General features: G+C 38.5%; 1 protein-coding gene across 1 annotated transcript in view; it reads right to left on the bottom strand.

Annotated features, from left to right (window-relative positions):
* Nucleotides 1–775: 775 nt before the first annotated feature.
* LOC128635340 (collagen alpha-1(XXIII) chain) overlaps nucleotides 776–15,625 on the bottom strand; it is a 59,192-nt gene continuing 44,342 nt past the window's right edge. Inside the window, exons 3-4 of the mRNA XM_053687872.1 lie at nucleotides 8,789–8,824; nucleotides 776–961 (exon numbers count right to left, since the gene is read on the bottom strand). Of these exons, the coding sequence (XP_053543847.1) occupies nucleotides 924–961; nucleotides 8,789–8,824 (74 nt within the window). The 3' untranslated portion in view covers nucleotides 776–923. The remainder of the gene's footprint in view (nucleotides 962–8,788; nucleotides 8,825–15,625) is intronic.

Below are 15,625 nucleotides of genomic sequence, written 5' to 3'. Positions count from 1 at the left end.
TTTCTAGAGGGGGGGATCTCATCAGAAATCTCCTCAGAGATCTCCTGTGTAGCATCCACCTGGATGATGCGATGGCAGCCATAGTGCACCAGACACAGACCAGCTCTTAATGGAGAGGAGAGTGATGTAGCCAGTTCAGAGATTTGTATTTAAAGATGAGTATTTAAAGGTGGAGTGCTGTAGTAAAAAGATAAACCCTGGAATGCATATTTTAAAATCTCTTCCATCTGCTTGTAAGTATAATTAACATCCCAAAAACTCCTTTATTAGCGTTGACATATTTTTAAGACCCACTGATGTTGCTATCTAGAAACATCCTAGGAGTGACAGTCCTTAAGACTATCATGTGGGGTGATAGTCCCTAAGAATACATCTGTGTACTTCTAGTATATATCTTTTCTTGAATTTCCCCTTGGGGATCAATAAAGTATCTATCTATCTATCTATCTATCTATCTATCTATCTATCTATCTATCTACCTATCTATCTATCTATCTACCTATCTACCTATCTATCTTTTACCTGGAAAATGAGTCAAACCTGTAAAACTCATCTGAGGTACATAATCTGACTTTAAGGATCACTGTTGTACCTTCTGAAGTTACTTTTACATTGCATACATCTTGAGGAGCAACTATGGACTTCGTATATATGTATAGAGTATTTTTTATGCAGGCACCAAGATCTATGCTGTGTGTGAAAACAGTCTTTAAATTTGTTGGCAGCTCAAACTCTTAAGGCAGAACATGCAACTGCGGTTGATTTTAAATAATTTTAACGGATCCACACTCTAGACTACATACCTTCTGATCTTACCTTGTTTATAGCCAACGTTATATCTGTTAGCTAGAACTGTGATGGGAATCGAATTTGGGTCATGTCACGGCTGACAATGAGCCAGATTCACATACATGTGTTCTGCATTAAGTGTCCACAAATATAGGGTTACTTACTGGAGTTCCTGAAAAACAAACACAAACAGTTAACTGTTAGCTATAGAGCACGCTTTTTACATTTTCTCAACAAGTTTGACTCAGCCATTGTTCTTATAGCATTTGACTGTCAGGTATGTTGAGTTTCTTCATTACATAGTTCAGTCTTTGATTCAGTCCTCTCCAGTAAGTACTTTAGCCTGGTCAGGATTGCGGTGGATCCGAAGCATATCCTAGGAACACTGGGTGTGAGATGGGAATACACCCTGGATGGGATGCCAGCCCATCCAAGGGCACCACGTACACACACATCCACACACTCATTCACACCTATGGCCAATCCACTTACACGCATTTTTTGGGGAGAAAAGAGGAACCCGGAGAAACAGGATGATTCCTGCATGCATGTAAAAATGTAACAGTCAACAACATATCAAATCCACCACAATCTTGACTAGGATAAAGTGGTTACTGAACAAAAATGAAAGACTAAATGAATGAGTGAATGGATAGCAAAAGACAAATGCAACATACACCAGCACAATGCAGAGAGGGTCTAGTTCTGAGGTACTGATATCAAAAGTTCTAAACATCATGTTCATGAGTGCCAAAAATAGTGTACAGGATCCTTGTGTCTGCCAGGGTGCAATTTGAGTCTATAATCAGAACGTAATCGGGCCTACTCATAATGGTGGTCACACTCTTGACCTCATACTAACATACGGACTAAGTATAGAAAATATTATCATTTTTCCGCAGTCTGAAGTTGTCTCAGACCATTATCTTATCTCGTTCATAATACGTATTGATCATAATATTTCCACCTCGCCTCGCTACCGCATAAAACGTACCTACACATCAGCTACTGCACCGAGCTTCATAAATAACCTTGCAGAAACATCAATTAGATTTGGATCACCGTCAGATCACACAGAACTCGATCAGGCGACTGAAAGCTTGGAGTCAACTCTCCGCTACACGCTAGATAGAGTGGCTCCACTCAAAAGGAAAATAATTAGAGAGAAAAAATTAGCACCCTGGTATAACGATCAAACGCGAACCTTAAAACAGACAACTCGACAATTAGAACGTAAATGACGTCAAACCAAACTGGTGATATTTCAAACAGCATGGAAGGAGAGCCTACTGAAATATAGGAAATCTCTTGGCGATGCTAGAAAAATCTATTTCTCCACCTTAATAGGAGACAACAAAAACAATTCTAGATTCCTTTTCAACACAGTAGCAAAATTAACTAGGAATAAAACCACTACAGAGAGAAACACTCAATCATTACATAGCAGTGAAGATTTCATGAAATTTTTCATTGATAAGGTTGAAAATATTAAAAATACAGGCCATTAAATTAAAACTGGACAGTACTGTAACAAACCCATTACATGACAATGTAGCAATATCAGATCAATGTTTAGAGTGTTTTGCTCCGCTTAGAGAGACCGAACTAGCTACATTAATCTCTTCAGCCAATTCATCAACTTGCATACTAGATCCCGTACCTACATGTTTGTTTAAACAGATTGGTCCAGGAGTAATTGAACCACTTCTAAATATAATCAATTCTTCCCTAAGCACTGGCTATGTACCTAAATCACTTAAATTAGCAGTTATTAAACCCTTGATTAAAAAACCTGATCTTGACCCGTCTCAATTGTCCAACTATAGACCAATATCAAATCTCCCCTTCATCTCTAAGATTTTAGAAAAGGTTGTAGCAAAGCAGTTATGCTCGTACTTAGATAGGAATAACATTCATGAAATGTATCAGTCAGGATTTAGACCTCATCATAGCACAGAGACAGCGTTAGTTAAAGTAGTAAATGACCTTCTACTGACTTACGATCAGGGTTGTGTCTCGCTGCTTGTGTTACTCGACCTTAGTGCAGCTTTTGATACTATAGATCACACTATTCTACTTGACAGATTAGAAAATGTTGTTGGTATTAAGGGAACCGTCCTCTCCTGGCTCAGGTCTTATCTGACCGATCGTTATCAGTTTGTAGATGTAAATGGTGATTTCTCCATGCGTACTGAGGTTACTTTTGGAGTTCCACAGGGTTCTGTTTTAGGCCCACTGCTCTTTACTTTATGTATGCTACCCCTAGGTCAAATTATTCGTAAACATGGAATTAGCTTCCACTGTTATGCTGATGATACACAGTTGTATGTTTCAGCGACGCCAGAGGACAGACAGAAGCTTAGTAAAGTTGAGGATTGTGTAAAGGACATTAGACATTGGATGTTAATTAACTTCCTTCTACTTAATTCTGATAAAACAGAAATACTTTTATTAGGCCCACGTGTAGCTAGAAGTATTCTTTCTGATCACATGGTTACTCTGGATGGTCTTTCTGTTTCATCATGTGCAGCAGTTAAAGACCTTGGAGTGATTATTGACTCCAGCCTATCATTTGATGCTCATGTAGATAATATTACTAGGATAGCCTTCTTTCATCTCAGAAATATTTCTAAAATAAGAAACATATTGTCACTACATGATGCGGAAAACTAGTTCATGCATTTGTCACCTCTAGATTAGATTACTGTAATGCCATACTGTCTGGATGTTCCAGTAGGAATATAAATAAGCTCCAGTTAGTCCAGAATGCAGCTGCTAGAGTTCTCACTAGAACTAGAAGATACGACCATATCACACCGATATTATCAATACTGCATTGGCTCCCAGTAAAATCTCGCATTAATTATAAAATACTTTTATTAACCTATAAAGCACTAAATGGTCTCGCGCCACAATATCTAAGCGACCTTTTGGTTTTATATGATCCGCCACGCCTACTTAGGTCAAAAGATGCAGGCTATCTGACGGTACCTCGAATAGTGAAGGCTACAGCAGGGGGAAGAGCTTTCTCTTATAGAGCCCCACTGTTATGGAACAGTCTTCCTATTAGTGTTCGGGACTCAGACACAGTCTCAGTGTTTAAGTCTAAGCTTAAAACGTATTTGTTTACTCAAGCCTACCCTGACTAGATTCTGTTCTACTACTTCGCAGTCATAATTATCTTTTTTCTCCCTCTCTCCTTTCGCCAAGTCCCACACGAATTTATGGAGATACTAGAGATCCAGATCCTTTCTGCCTCTGGATGGAGCTCAAATCTTCTTTAATTCCAGACTGCTGGGACTACGGCTGCTCCTAACGCCATACAGACTTCATATAAATCCATAATGAACTTTTTCACACTATCTGTTGTTACCCAGATGAGGATGGGTTCCCTTCTGAGTCGGGTTCCTCTCAAGGTTTCTTCCTCTTAAAACATCTTAGGGAGTTTTTCCTTGCCACCGTCGCCACTCAGTGGCTTGCTCAGTTGGGATAAATTTGCACCTTTAATATCTATATACCGTGTTGATATTTCTGTAAAGCTGCTTTGAGACAATGTCTATTGTAAAAAGCGCTATACAAATAAAAATGAATTGAATTGAATTGAATTGAATTAATCACAATTTTGTAACTATATATCGGAATTCGTATATGCATTCAGGTTAAACATTTGTATTCATTCACAAATCTTCAGTGTCCTGTTCAGGGTCATGGTGGATCCGAAGCTTATTCCAGGAACACTGGGTGAAGGATGTGAGAATTCACCCTGGATAGGCACCAAACAGACACACACACACACACACACACACACACACACACACACACACACACACACACACACACACACACACACACACACACACACACCTAGGGACAATTTAGAGTAACCAAGTTTTGGTTAGTGGGAGGAAACTGGAGAACCCGGAGGAAACCCATAGGAGGAAATCCACAGGGAGACCATGCACAATTCCATGTGGACACTAACCCAGACTCAGGAATTAACCTGGGACTCTGGACCTGTGAGGCGGCAATGCTACCCTCTGCGCCACTTATATTCATGCGTTGCATATTTTGCACTTTGCATATGATGCACTTTCGTTAGTTGCCACTACAGGTACGAGAAAAATAACAGTTAAGACCAGCAGAACCTCCTTGTCCAGCTGCACAAACATAGACATCTTATTCCAGCACATGGACATAACATGTAAATAATGGTCACATGGAAGTTGTCGCCCAGGAAGTCCTAAGGAACAAAGGCCACACTGACACTAAAGAACAAAGTGAATGTGTAAGGTCAAGAAGCTGCAGCACAAATATTCACCAGTGAAACGTTTGCTTCGCTCTAGCCACTGTGCATCCAACTGCCTGACGGTTGAAGCAGGAACGAAACAATACTAGTTACAATTGTGTCTGTGGTTCTATGACTTCTGAATGGCCGTTTGAGGTGGTGAGAAATACAATGGCTTTTTCTTCTGCACAGGCCTAGGTCTTAGATCAATCCTGCCAGTAATCTGATATTATATAAATTTGCCCTGAAAGAGTTGAAAACATCAACAGATTTGAGCATTGTTCAGAAGAAAATTCCTTTAAATCACAGGCATCTGTTCGATTGCTCACAGTCACCAAGAACATGTGAAGCATCCCAGCAGTGTGGAAGCAATCTTGGTGGGCAAAAGATCAGTCTTGCATAATAACTTTTGTACATTCTCATACAAGTCTATTTCGATCAGCTTGGATTTAACAGTAATTAACATCGGGCTTCTCAAAACATAACCTCTGCAGAAATACAATCAGTGTAATATACATGAGTTGATGCAGAAGCTTAAGCTCGCTTGACCTTACTTTAAAAGGTTTAAAATATTCGAAGTGTCTTATTGGATTTTGGTAATGTGGGCTATTACTTCCCACTCTTGCTGCATAGTTTCCTTTGCCCCTGTCCATTACACTAAGCATAATGGTTTAGGCAGATATTGGCAAAGCTCTGGTGACTCCAGAGGGATGATAGCTGGAGAATCTGACAGAAAATGGAGTTTGACTCGTATGCAGAACTGCAAAAGGTCTTGAGCTGATCTGGACAGGATCAGAGCACAGCGTAAACAAACAAGAACTCCTACAAATGGCTGCACTGATAAGGTCTCTTTTAAAGGGTGTGCTGTCACTCAGCCATGTGGGAAACCCGATCCATCTCTGCCATGGTGAGAATAATGAATGAGTGATTAGAAGATAGAGAAATGCAAGAAAGATCCCACTGTGTCAGTTCAGGTCACCCAGAGCACTGGGCCACTGAAGGGGAGCTTTTTATGGAGAGCAGGCAGAGTGTTTTGGAGGCTGTAAGTCCTCCCGTCGTCACCATGGGCCAAAGTCATCAAACTGAGAACAAAGACACATTTCTTCTCCCCTCATCCACCAAAGCATGTGTTTGTGACTGTGGTCTCTGATGATGTATATCCCATGTTGTTTTTTCTAATGCTTGCTGGTGTTGACTCTCCATTATCTCACCTACCATATCTCATTATCTCATACTGCACACATTACACATTAATCCAATAGCTCACATGCCATACACACACATACACAGTCATGATGTGTTACTGCTTTTTTTTCTTGTGTACTGATACTTCTGCACTGTGTAAATATGTGTAGTAAGTAAAATAAAAAAAAGTTCATTTCCATCCACCCATTCATCAATTCATCCTGTCCTCAATCCATCAACCGACAATTCATCCATCTATCCATTTATTTATCTACCCACTCATCCCTTCATCCATGCCTCAATCTATCCATCTATCATCCATCCCTTCATCTATCCATTAATCCACAATCCATCCATCCAACCATTCACCTATCTGTTCATCCATCCAAACATTCACCTGTTCATTCAACCACCCATCCATTCATTCCTTCATCAATCAATCCACAATCCTTCCATCCATTCATCCATCTACCCATCCATTAAACTATTTATTCCTGCATCCATCCAGCAGTTCATACACTCAATCATCCTTTTATCAGTATCCCATTCCACAATCCATCCATCCCTTCATCCACCCACCCGTCTATCATCATCCAAGAATCCATCCATCACCTATTCACTCATTCACGCAATGCATCCATTTACACAGCCGTCCATCCCTCCATTCGTCCAACCCTTCATGCATCTAGCCAACCACCTATTCGATCATCCAATCATCTATCCATCCATCCAATCGCTTATCTGTTTTGACATGCAGAATTCAGAGGTAATGCAGTTCATGGCACTGTATCATACATAAAATAGGTGCATGCAGTTAAGTGTTGCAGCAACACTATTAAAAGCAGCAGCTGAGTCTTACTATGAGATTTAACAGAAGCACCTTTCATCCATAAATTAATCGACAGTCAGGTGAAAAAATGTGGAGCCAATCCAGGAAAAAGCTACCGTCTGACAGGGAGTTATAAAAATTGTACTTTGATCTGATGCACACTGATAAAATGAAGTCATAAATATTGAAACAGCTTCACACATGTGCATGGGTGAATTCTGAAACTTGCTCTGTAATTAATTATTTTAAAAATATGTGAAAGTCCTTTGTGGTTTTACTAAAACAAATTTACAACCTCCTACCGTCTTCACCTTTTTATTACTTAATATGTACTTTTCATTTTTTTCTTCAATGCCTCACTCCTGCTCTGGACTCATGTTGCACATTTCCTTTCATCACCATTATCTTCATGAGCTATATGTTAGCTGCTCATGATTAGTCTTGTTATGTTTCTAGAGTTTAGTTACAAAGTCATGCATATGTATGGCTGTAAGACTAAGCTGCGGTTCTTTGAATCGTCTTTCTCTGTTCCTTGTTTTCCTCTAATCATGTAGTTTCTGATTTGCTCGTCTGTGATTTGACCCCTGTTAATGGATGCTGTCAGTAATAAAATAATAAAAATGCACACTTCCTTTTCTTTTATGCTACAAATACATTAAATTATAGCTAGAATACTCATTATGATATGTATAATATGTTTTTTCTCTGTATTTCCTGAAAACCAGCTTTTTATTGAAAACTCTGGGATCAACTGTAAGGTTTTTTTTTTTTCAACTGGACGGAAAAAATCATAACTATAACTGATATTTTTTGTCATGCATTGAAAGGTCATGCATTTATCCATCCATACAACCACCCATCCGTTCCTCCATACATCCAGCCAGCCATCCATTATTCCACCAACTCACTCATTTATGCATCCATCAATCCACAATCTATTCATCTATTCATACACCCACTCATCCCTTCATCCATCCATTAGTCCATCAATCCACAATCCATTCATCCATCCATACGACCAGCCATCTGTTTACCCATCAATCCCTCCAACCATTCATCATCCATACAACCACCCACCCATCCATTCATCCATCCCTTCATCAATCCACAATCCATCTATCTACTCATCGACCCACTCATCCCTTCATCCAGCCATCATGGATGCAAATAGTTACAATGATGTATTGTATGTTGAGTAGCTTCTGTTTAGCACATCGCTAAGACAGATACTGAAGCATTGACTCCTAAACCTCAAGGAAACATGGATGATTCTACACCTCACCTCAGACTTATAACACAATATTAGTTTCATCATTGTGCATTATTTTTAATGTAGGTACTGGGCAGTAAACCTTAAGGTTTGGAAATGTATAGGTTAATTCTCTATGTTATGTGACCCCATATGATAAACCTGATAGAAATCTTACCATGACTACTGTGTAAAGAAACCTCAAATGTGCACAGACTTTACGTATGTTCTAAACAGATGCTCTACAAACTAACATGACAAGAAGCCTATGACCAAAAAAACAAACAAAAAAAAGAATAAAAAGAATATTGAGCAAACATGAAGACATGGCATAAGGGATGAGACTTTTTACATTTTTTTTTAATTATTATTGGAACGCAACTGAAATAAATTTAAACTCTTTTTAGGTTTAAAGGTTATTATTATTATTATTAAGGAAATAAATACTCACCAGGATTCCCTTTTCTTCCACGTCTACCTGGGGGTCCTGTGAAAAGAAATAAAGAAAACGATTACCAGTGTTATCAATGTTATTTCACTTATACCACAGTGATTTACAATCGTTACAATGTTTACTTTATTAATGAAAGACACATCACACATTTTAACAGTTTATAGTTCAAATGTAATGTTGTGGAATATCTGCAAGACAAGCTAGCTCCTGTTACGGCTTGCATTATAGCATTGATAAACAGTCGTTGACTCACCGCATCACTTTCTCCCTCTCTCGCTCTCAAAATAAATAAAAAAACATTTTACTGACAAACCATCAAGGCATAACCTCCGTCGTGAAGGCATTCCACTGCTGGGAAACTCTGCAAAGCACTGTGTTAACTAAATATCTCCTAATGGAAAAACTTCACCACATCAATGATTATTTGTTTTTCTTTGTCAAACAACACATTTTAAAATCTGTTTATTATTAGTTTTAGATTATGTGGAGTGTCCACCGTACAAGTCCCTGTGAATGAGCTGTGACTATAGAAACAATAACATATGAGGTCGAGCACATTAATATTAACCTATTGTTCATGTTACAGATGTAACTACTGTCACAGCTGTGGTGTTTTATAAAAATAATACACACTGTCTGACCAATCAGATTCAGGAATTCAACTATGGTTGGGGTTGCTTCACTGCCTCAGGGATGGGACAGCTTGCATGCATTGATTAAACTCAGAATTCTGCATCATATCAAAGAGTGCTTGAAGATAATGTGAGGCCATCTGTCTGAAAGGTGAAGTTGAACCGAAAGTGGACCTTTCAACAGGATAATGATCCTAAGCACACTAGCAAATCAATCAAGGAATGGCTCAAAAAGAAGAAATGGAGGGTTATGGAATGGCCAAGTCAAAGCCCAGATTTGAATCCCATTGAAATGTTGTGGGGGATTTGAAACGGGCAGTGCATGCAAGAAAACCCTCAAACATCTTGCAACTGAAAGAATATTGCACAGAAGAGTGATTAAAAATTCCCGCAAGAATGGTGGACAATTATGCAAAACGCCTACAAAAAGTTATTTCTGCTAAAGGGGACAATACTAGCTTCTGAGGCCAAGGGTGTACTTACATTTTCCACAGAAGAATATCACATCTATTCATATTTCTGTTGAATAAATGATTGAAAAAGCAAATTTTCCTTGTGGGTTTGTTAAAGTACATCAACTTCATTAACAGACACTGTTTCAAAGATGATCAAATGTTTGCTTGTCCAAATATGTCGAAAAAGCCAACAATTTCCATGGGGTGTACTTATTTTTTCACATGACTGTACAACAGATTTTAAATGCTTAAAAGTGAGGCAACAATATATATATATATATATATATATATATATATATATATATATATATATATATATATATATGTAAAGAGAACATAATGAACAACTCTAAATTGCAACTGAGCTGAGACTGTCAAGTGAAACCACTCAATTCACTAGTCCAGTGTCCGGCGTTTACCGCACCATTGACACTCATTTATGTGTGAGAAAAATGGCACTTCCTTTTTTCCCAGTTGACACCCACATGAGCTGATTACACAGAGGAAAATGTCCCGAGGAGTGTCTTGCCTGTAGATAACGAGTGGAAGAAAGTTGCTTCTGACAAGGAAGTGTATTTAAACCCGTTCACATTGTCCTGCATCTGCAGCACCAAGGGGAGTCAAGAATGACATCACATGAGCTTAGACAAACAAACACAGCCATCTATAGTCACTCTTCCTGCTGACCACAGGCCGGATGGAACGGATGAGAGTGGTACAGAAGACTGAGAGCTGCCAGTCGCGTAAAACCGAACAGAAATGAGATTCAGATGCAATTGTAACACTGAGAGACACTTCACAACTTGTACTGATTCAAACCTGATTTCAGGGGGAGAATTTACAGATTCAAACAATCAAGAGCAATATGGTTGAAAGTAGTTCAGGTTTAAAGAAGTACAGTCATTAAAAAAGTTATAAACATTTTGCACCTATGTTGCACCTAACCCTAACCTTAGCCTCTCTATATATATTGTTATGGGGTTGAAAGCATGAGAACATTTTTGGCTAATAGAATAAAGTGTACATTCTCAATATTTGCAGGTAACATATATATTTATTACTAAAAATAACCACCACTCCCAACTTTACAGCCTTATGGAACAATTTGAATTAAAAAGGCACAGTATTAAAATTCCCTATGAAATAACTTCTTGGCAGTGATGGGATTTCATACATTGAACTATTTCCTTCTGAAACAGGAAGTCAGAGTGACGTCGGGTTGAACTGCCTGACTGACTTACACAGCCAACAGCATTTGAGATACGTCATGCTGCTGCCAAATCTAAACAAACCGGACAGTAGCTTAGTGAGCTAGCTAAATATGGTGAACAGCGAAGAAATTAACGAGAGCCTTTTGTTTACTCTTACTGATGGAAAAAACCCTGACTGTGTATAAAGACAGATTTGTGTTCTCGCTCAGTCTGAGGAAGCAATATATTCCAGTATTGAAGAATCCCAAGTTGGTAAAAACATCTCAGAGAAACGCCTGTCACATTTGTACTCTGTACAAATTCTTCAAAATGGATTTTATCTCAATTATTTATCTCACTGCCAAAAACACGCAGATAAACCATGTTTTCTTCTGAACCAGCTAATGCACAGCTACTGTAGAGCAAGACCGACTCCGTGGGTGGGACATATATCGTTCTATGAAGCACTTACTTAGACAATCATAAGAAATTTTTGATTGAATTCCAGTAAGTGATGAAAGAGAATATCCAAATTTTTTTTCCCAGATATATTACGGTATTGGTACAAAAAGCTCTAAAATACCAATTTCAATTTCAGGAGTCCTTTAATACACTAATACGATTAAAGATTCATGTGTATGTATGTAATGTAGCCTGAAGGTGACTTGTGCTATTGAATTTATGCTTATCCCTTATGCTATTGAATTTCTATGGATTAGGGTTAGGGTTAGGTGTATCCACTTCTCACCCAGGACAGGAGTCTTCACCCGAAAAGATATATGCATCATGGTAAACAAAGTCCAAAAAGATAAAGCAGTCTGAAAGCTTCCATCTAGTACATGTGAGTCTAACAGGAACATTTAGGATCTACAGCCTATGGTAAGTGGTACTATTTAAGAGGAGCAGCCTGCTATAATGATGTGACCTATGATTACACTCCTGCAAAGGAATACTCAGGATTTACTCTTGTGCTTTAAACACAGTCCTACATTTCATTCAAGCTCAGAGGCCTTACAAATAAAGGCTCCCACCCTGCTCCTTATGTTTTCATTTTAAGCAATGAGAAATCTTATGCCAAATGGACCAAAGGCTGTTAGGAAGTAACGAAGTGAGACTTATTTTCATCTAGATAAACAACTGTGTTCTATAACTATGCCTTTTAGACATTATTCAGAAGCCATTGTAGCATTTTTAAAATGAAATTATCCGAATACGCACAGAGTCATTCCAGGAAAATGCCGACGGTACTTAATGATTTCTGCTGTCACGATTTCTTTTTCCTTTTACTTTAACATACGAGACTGATTTAGGTTGAAATGAGTGACCATCTCTGAACTAAAGGTCATTAGTTCATAAACTGTACACTCCAGACATGAACTGAACGATCTTTTGATATAAAATGCTGGATGCTTCCAAATTGTGTGACTGAAAAGTGTTTCTCCTAACATCAGGAAATTGTGAGTTGAAATTCTTAGTGCACAAACACTCCAGAAAATTACACAAATGCCTCAAATGATGCAAATATTGTTTTTAATATCACAGTCTACACTGCCCTATTTCTGTTATAAATGAAATCTGACATGCACATAAAATCCTCCTAATAGCCACAATAGATGAAAAGGCACAACGTTTACAATACTATAACACTTCAAGTTAGCATATAAAACTCAAAAAGACTGAACCCTAATTAATACCGTAGCACTTCCTCTGGAAAGATTTATCAGGTGCCTGGTAGAGATTTGGCTCTCCATCAGTGTTATATTAAGAGCAACGTCAGAGGCTAAATTAATGAGTGGTTTTGGTTTCATGATGAATTCTGCAGGGACTAATTGTCCACGTGTTCCATGTTAGGATGTTTAATTGGTTACACCAGAGACAAGGCTTTATGGTACAGAAAGGTGTGAAAAAAAGGAGGAAAAAGCAGTAAATGGGCCTGGAATTCCCCACCCACCTGGGGTAAAAATTCACTCCAGATTCAGATTAATGCTGCATATCCAACTCGGAGTACTGCTGCAGAACATGGCAAATATTCTGTGTCAGATCAAAAAGTAACACAGGAAGTGTTTTTCACAAACTACTCATAAATGATGCATTAATATTCAGACTGTTAAGTATCATGAGTAGTTTGCTTCAAAAAGAATTACATGGAATGCAGAGGAAATCATTCATGGTCTATGGACTTGTTAGCATAATTTTGGACCAAAGTGAAAATCCAACTGTCCTGACAGATTTGCAATGTTACACTCCCTGTACTGCCACTACGTCCACATCAGAGCAAGTGTGTTTAAACCTGACCTCAAAAATAGCAGTCGGGTGAGACTAGGAACAAACTGGCTTACTGGCATGCAACAACAAAAATCCCTGCATTCATCCCATGAGACAAAACTACACTATATTGTATAGTATTATATACTATATTTCATTATATTATATTACCATACATGTCATGTGAGCAGTCTTTTTCACCCCAATAAAACAAGAGATTAGGACATCGACATATTAATCAGGAATGGTTTGCGCCAATGTTTTGAACTCTCTGATATTAAGCAACAGCACCTGGAAGCCCCGCCCCTTTCCTCCAATCTCACATGCTCTTGATGTCACATTTAAAAGTGATTAAAAGGTGTGCTTGTTTTTCTCTTCTGTGCTGCCGTTGTGCCGATTTCACGCCACACAGGAGCCTATTCCTGAAAATCTCACGCTCTCTCAGTAGAAACAGCAGAAATTTTGAGTAAATATGCATGCCTATTCTGTACTGATTGTGTATGCAGTCGGATTCTGCTGGGAAGTTGGAATTCAGCACAACCCCAACAAGCAGTTCCTGACTGCACAGCTGATAATATTATTACATCTTCCCCATACTCTTCTTCAAATTGAAATGGTAGAAATTTTCCTGTCTTTTGAATCGTTCAGCGTGATTTTTTTTTAATGGTAAAATCACAAACAGGGAAAAATCAATATTATACAAGGCCACTAGTGTGTAAACCCAATATATAAAAGAATATCCCAAAATATATCTTTATTACAACAATATGTATTAACTTAACTTTTATCTGACACACATTAGGATTTATGACATTGCGATAAATGACTCCTTAATGCTGCTAAGAGAAAAGATTTCAGTTTGACACTCTGGAGCTTAACTTCAAAAGAACTTCTGGCAAGCCAAAATAAAAAAAAAAAACCTTATGAGGAACTTCTAACACAAATGGTCTTCTGATAGCATTGAACATTCCAATCTGAATGACATATGAAGCGCAAAAGAAACCAGCATAGCACTGCAGCACTAGTGCATGAACACATGAACAGCGCTGGAGTCTGAACAGAGCCACAGAGGACACACAGAAAGGAAAGTATGACGACCAGAGAAAAAGTTCATATTAATGTAATAAAAAGCTATGACAGCAACGTCATCATTCCTGCTCTGTTTATTCATCCAGTTATTGGGGATCATGCTTTCAGTTAGCTATAAAATAAACAAACACTGTGGTTGAATTCATAGTTTGCAATCAGCGTGTGTGAATGTGCATACGGGCGGCTGTGGCTCAGGTGGTAGAGCGGGTTGTCCACTAATCGTCTGGTTGGAGGTTCGATTCCCAGCCCACGTGACTCCACATTCCGAAGTGTCCTTGGGCAAGACACTGAACCCCAAGTTACTCCTGATGGCAAGTTAGCGCCTTGCATGGCAGCTCTGCTACCATTGGTGTTTGAGTGTGTGTGTGAGTGTAAAGTGCTTTAGATAAATGTGCTATATAAGTGCAGACCATTTACAAATGACTGACCTGAGTAGGCCAGTGACACAGCCACATATGACATGGTTACCATGTGTCATATCCATCCATGTGAAATGAATATATAACCACGGTTCGTTAATTTGAGTATTTTAGCTACTCCACATTTTTCTATAATGTTGTTCCTTGTTATAACAGATTGCATAACAAGGTCACATTTCAGTTAAAAGAATTCCAGGAACAAATCAGAAACTTATGTCTAAATCCTTGAGAAGTTTTAGTTTATGACTGCCTGAAGGATAGCACCTTAGTTCCTTGGAGTTTAAGTTGAAGCAGTCAAAACACGCCGTAAAATAAAATGAGAAGGTTTTAGTTGAAAAAGTGTAGATACAGCAAAAGTGTACAACACGTTCTCCCGCTCAAATACTGCGTGGATCTGCACAAAGTAATATAACACATAGTTACTTTTACGATGCACCAATAAAAGATAAGTCTGTCTTTATCTCTATAACACAAGGGGTCAAAAATAGCAAAATGAGTGATGTACCAATTGACTAAAAATGCTCTTCCTCGTGCAACCCATAATTTCCTCGCCGAGAACTAGATGCTTCCACAAGAAAAAACTGCAAGGTCATCTATATATTCTTATACCAGATGCTCACAGAGTTTTGGAAACTCTATCCAGAGTTATAGCTGGCGGAGATCAGAACTGGAAATGATAGGGGAATAATGTATTATACTGCCTGCTGAGCAAGGAGTCTACCACTGAAGATCAGGAAATGGTTCTGCTTATGAAGTAGCTGCAATTCTTCAAGGGGCCATGAAA

The sequence above is a fragment of the Ictalurus punctatus genome, chromosome 18 (genome assembly GCF_001660625.3).
Source record: "Ictalurus punctatus breed USDA103 chromosome 18, Coco_2.0, whole genome shotgun sequence".
Lineage (NCBI taxonomy): Eukaryota > Metazoa > Chordata > Actinopteri > Siluriformes > Ictaluridae > Ictalurus > Ictalurus punctatus.
The sequence above is the reverse complement of the archived record's forward strand: the minus strand, read 5'-3'. Positions and strand labels throughout refer to the sequence as shown.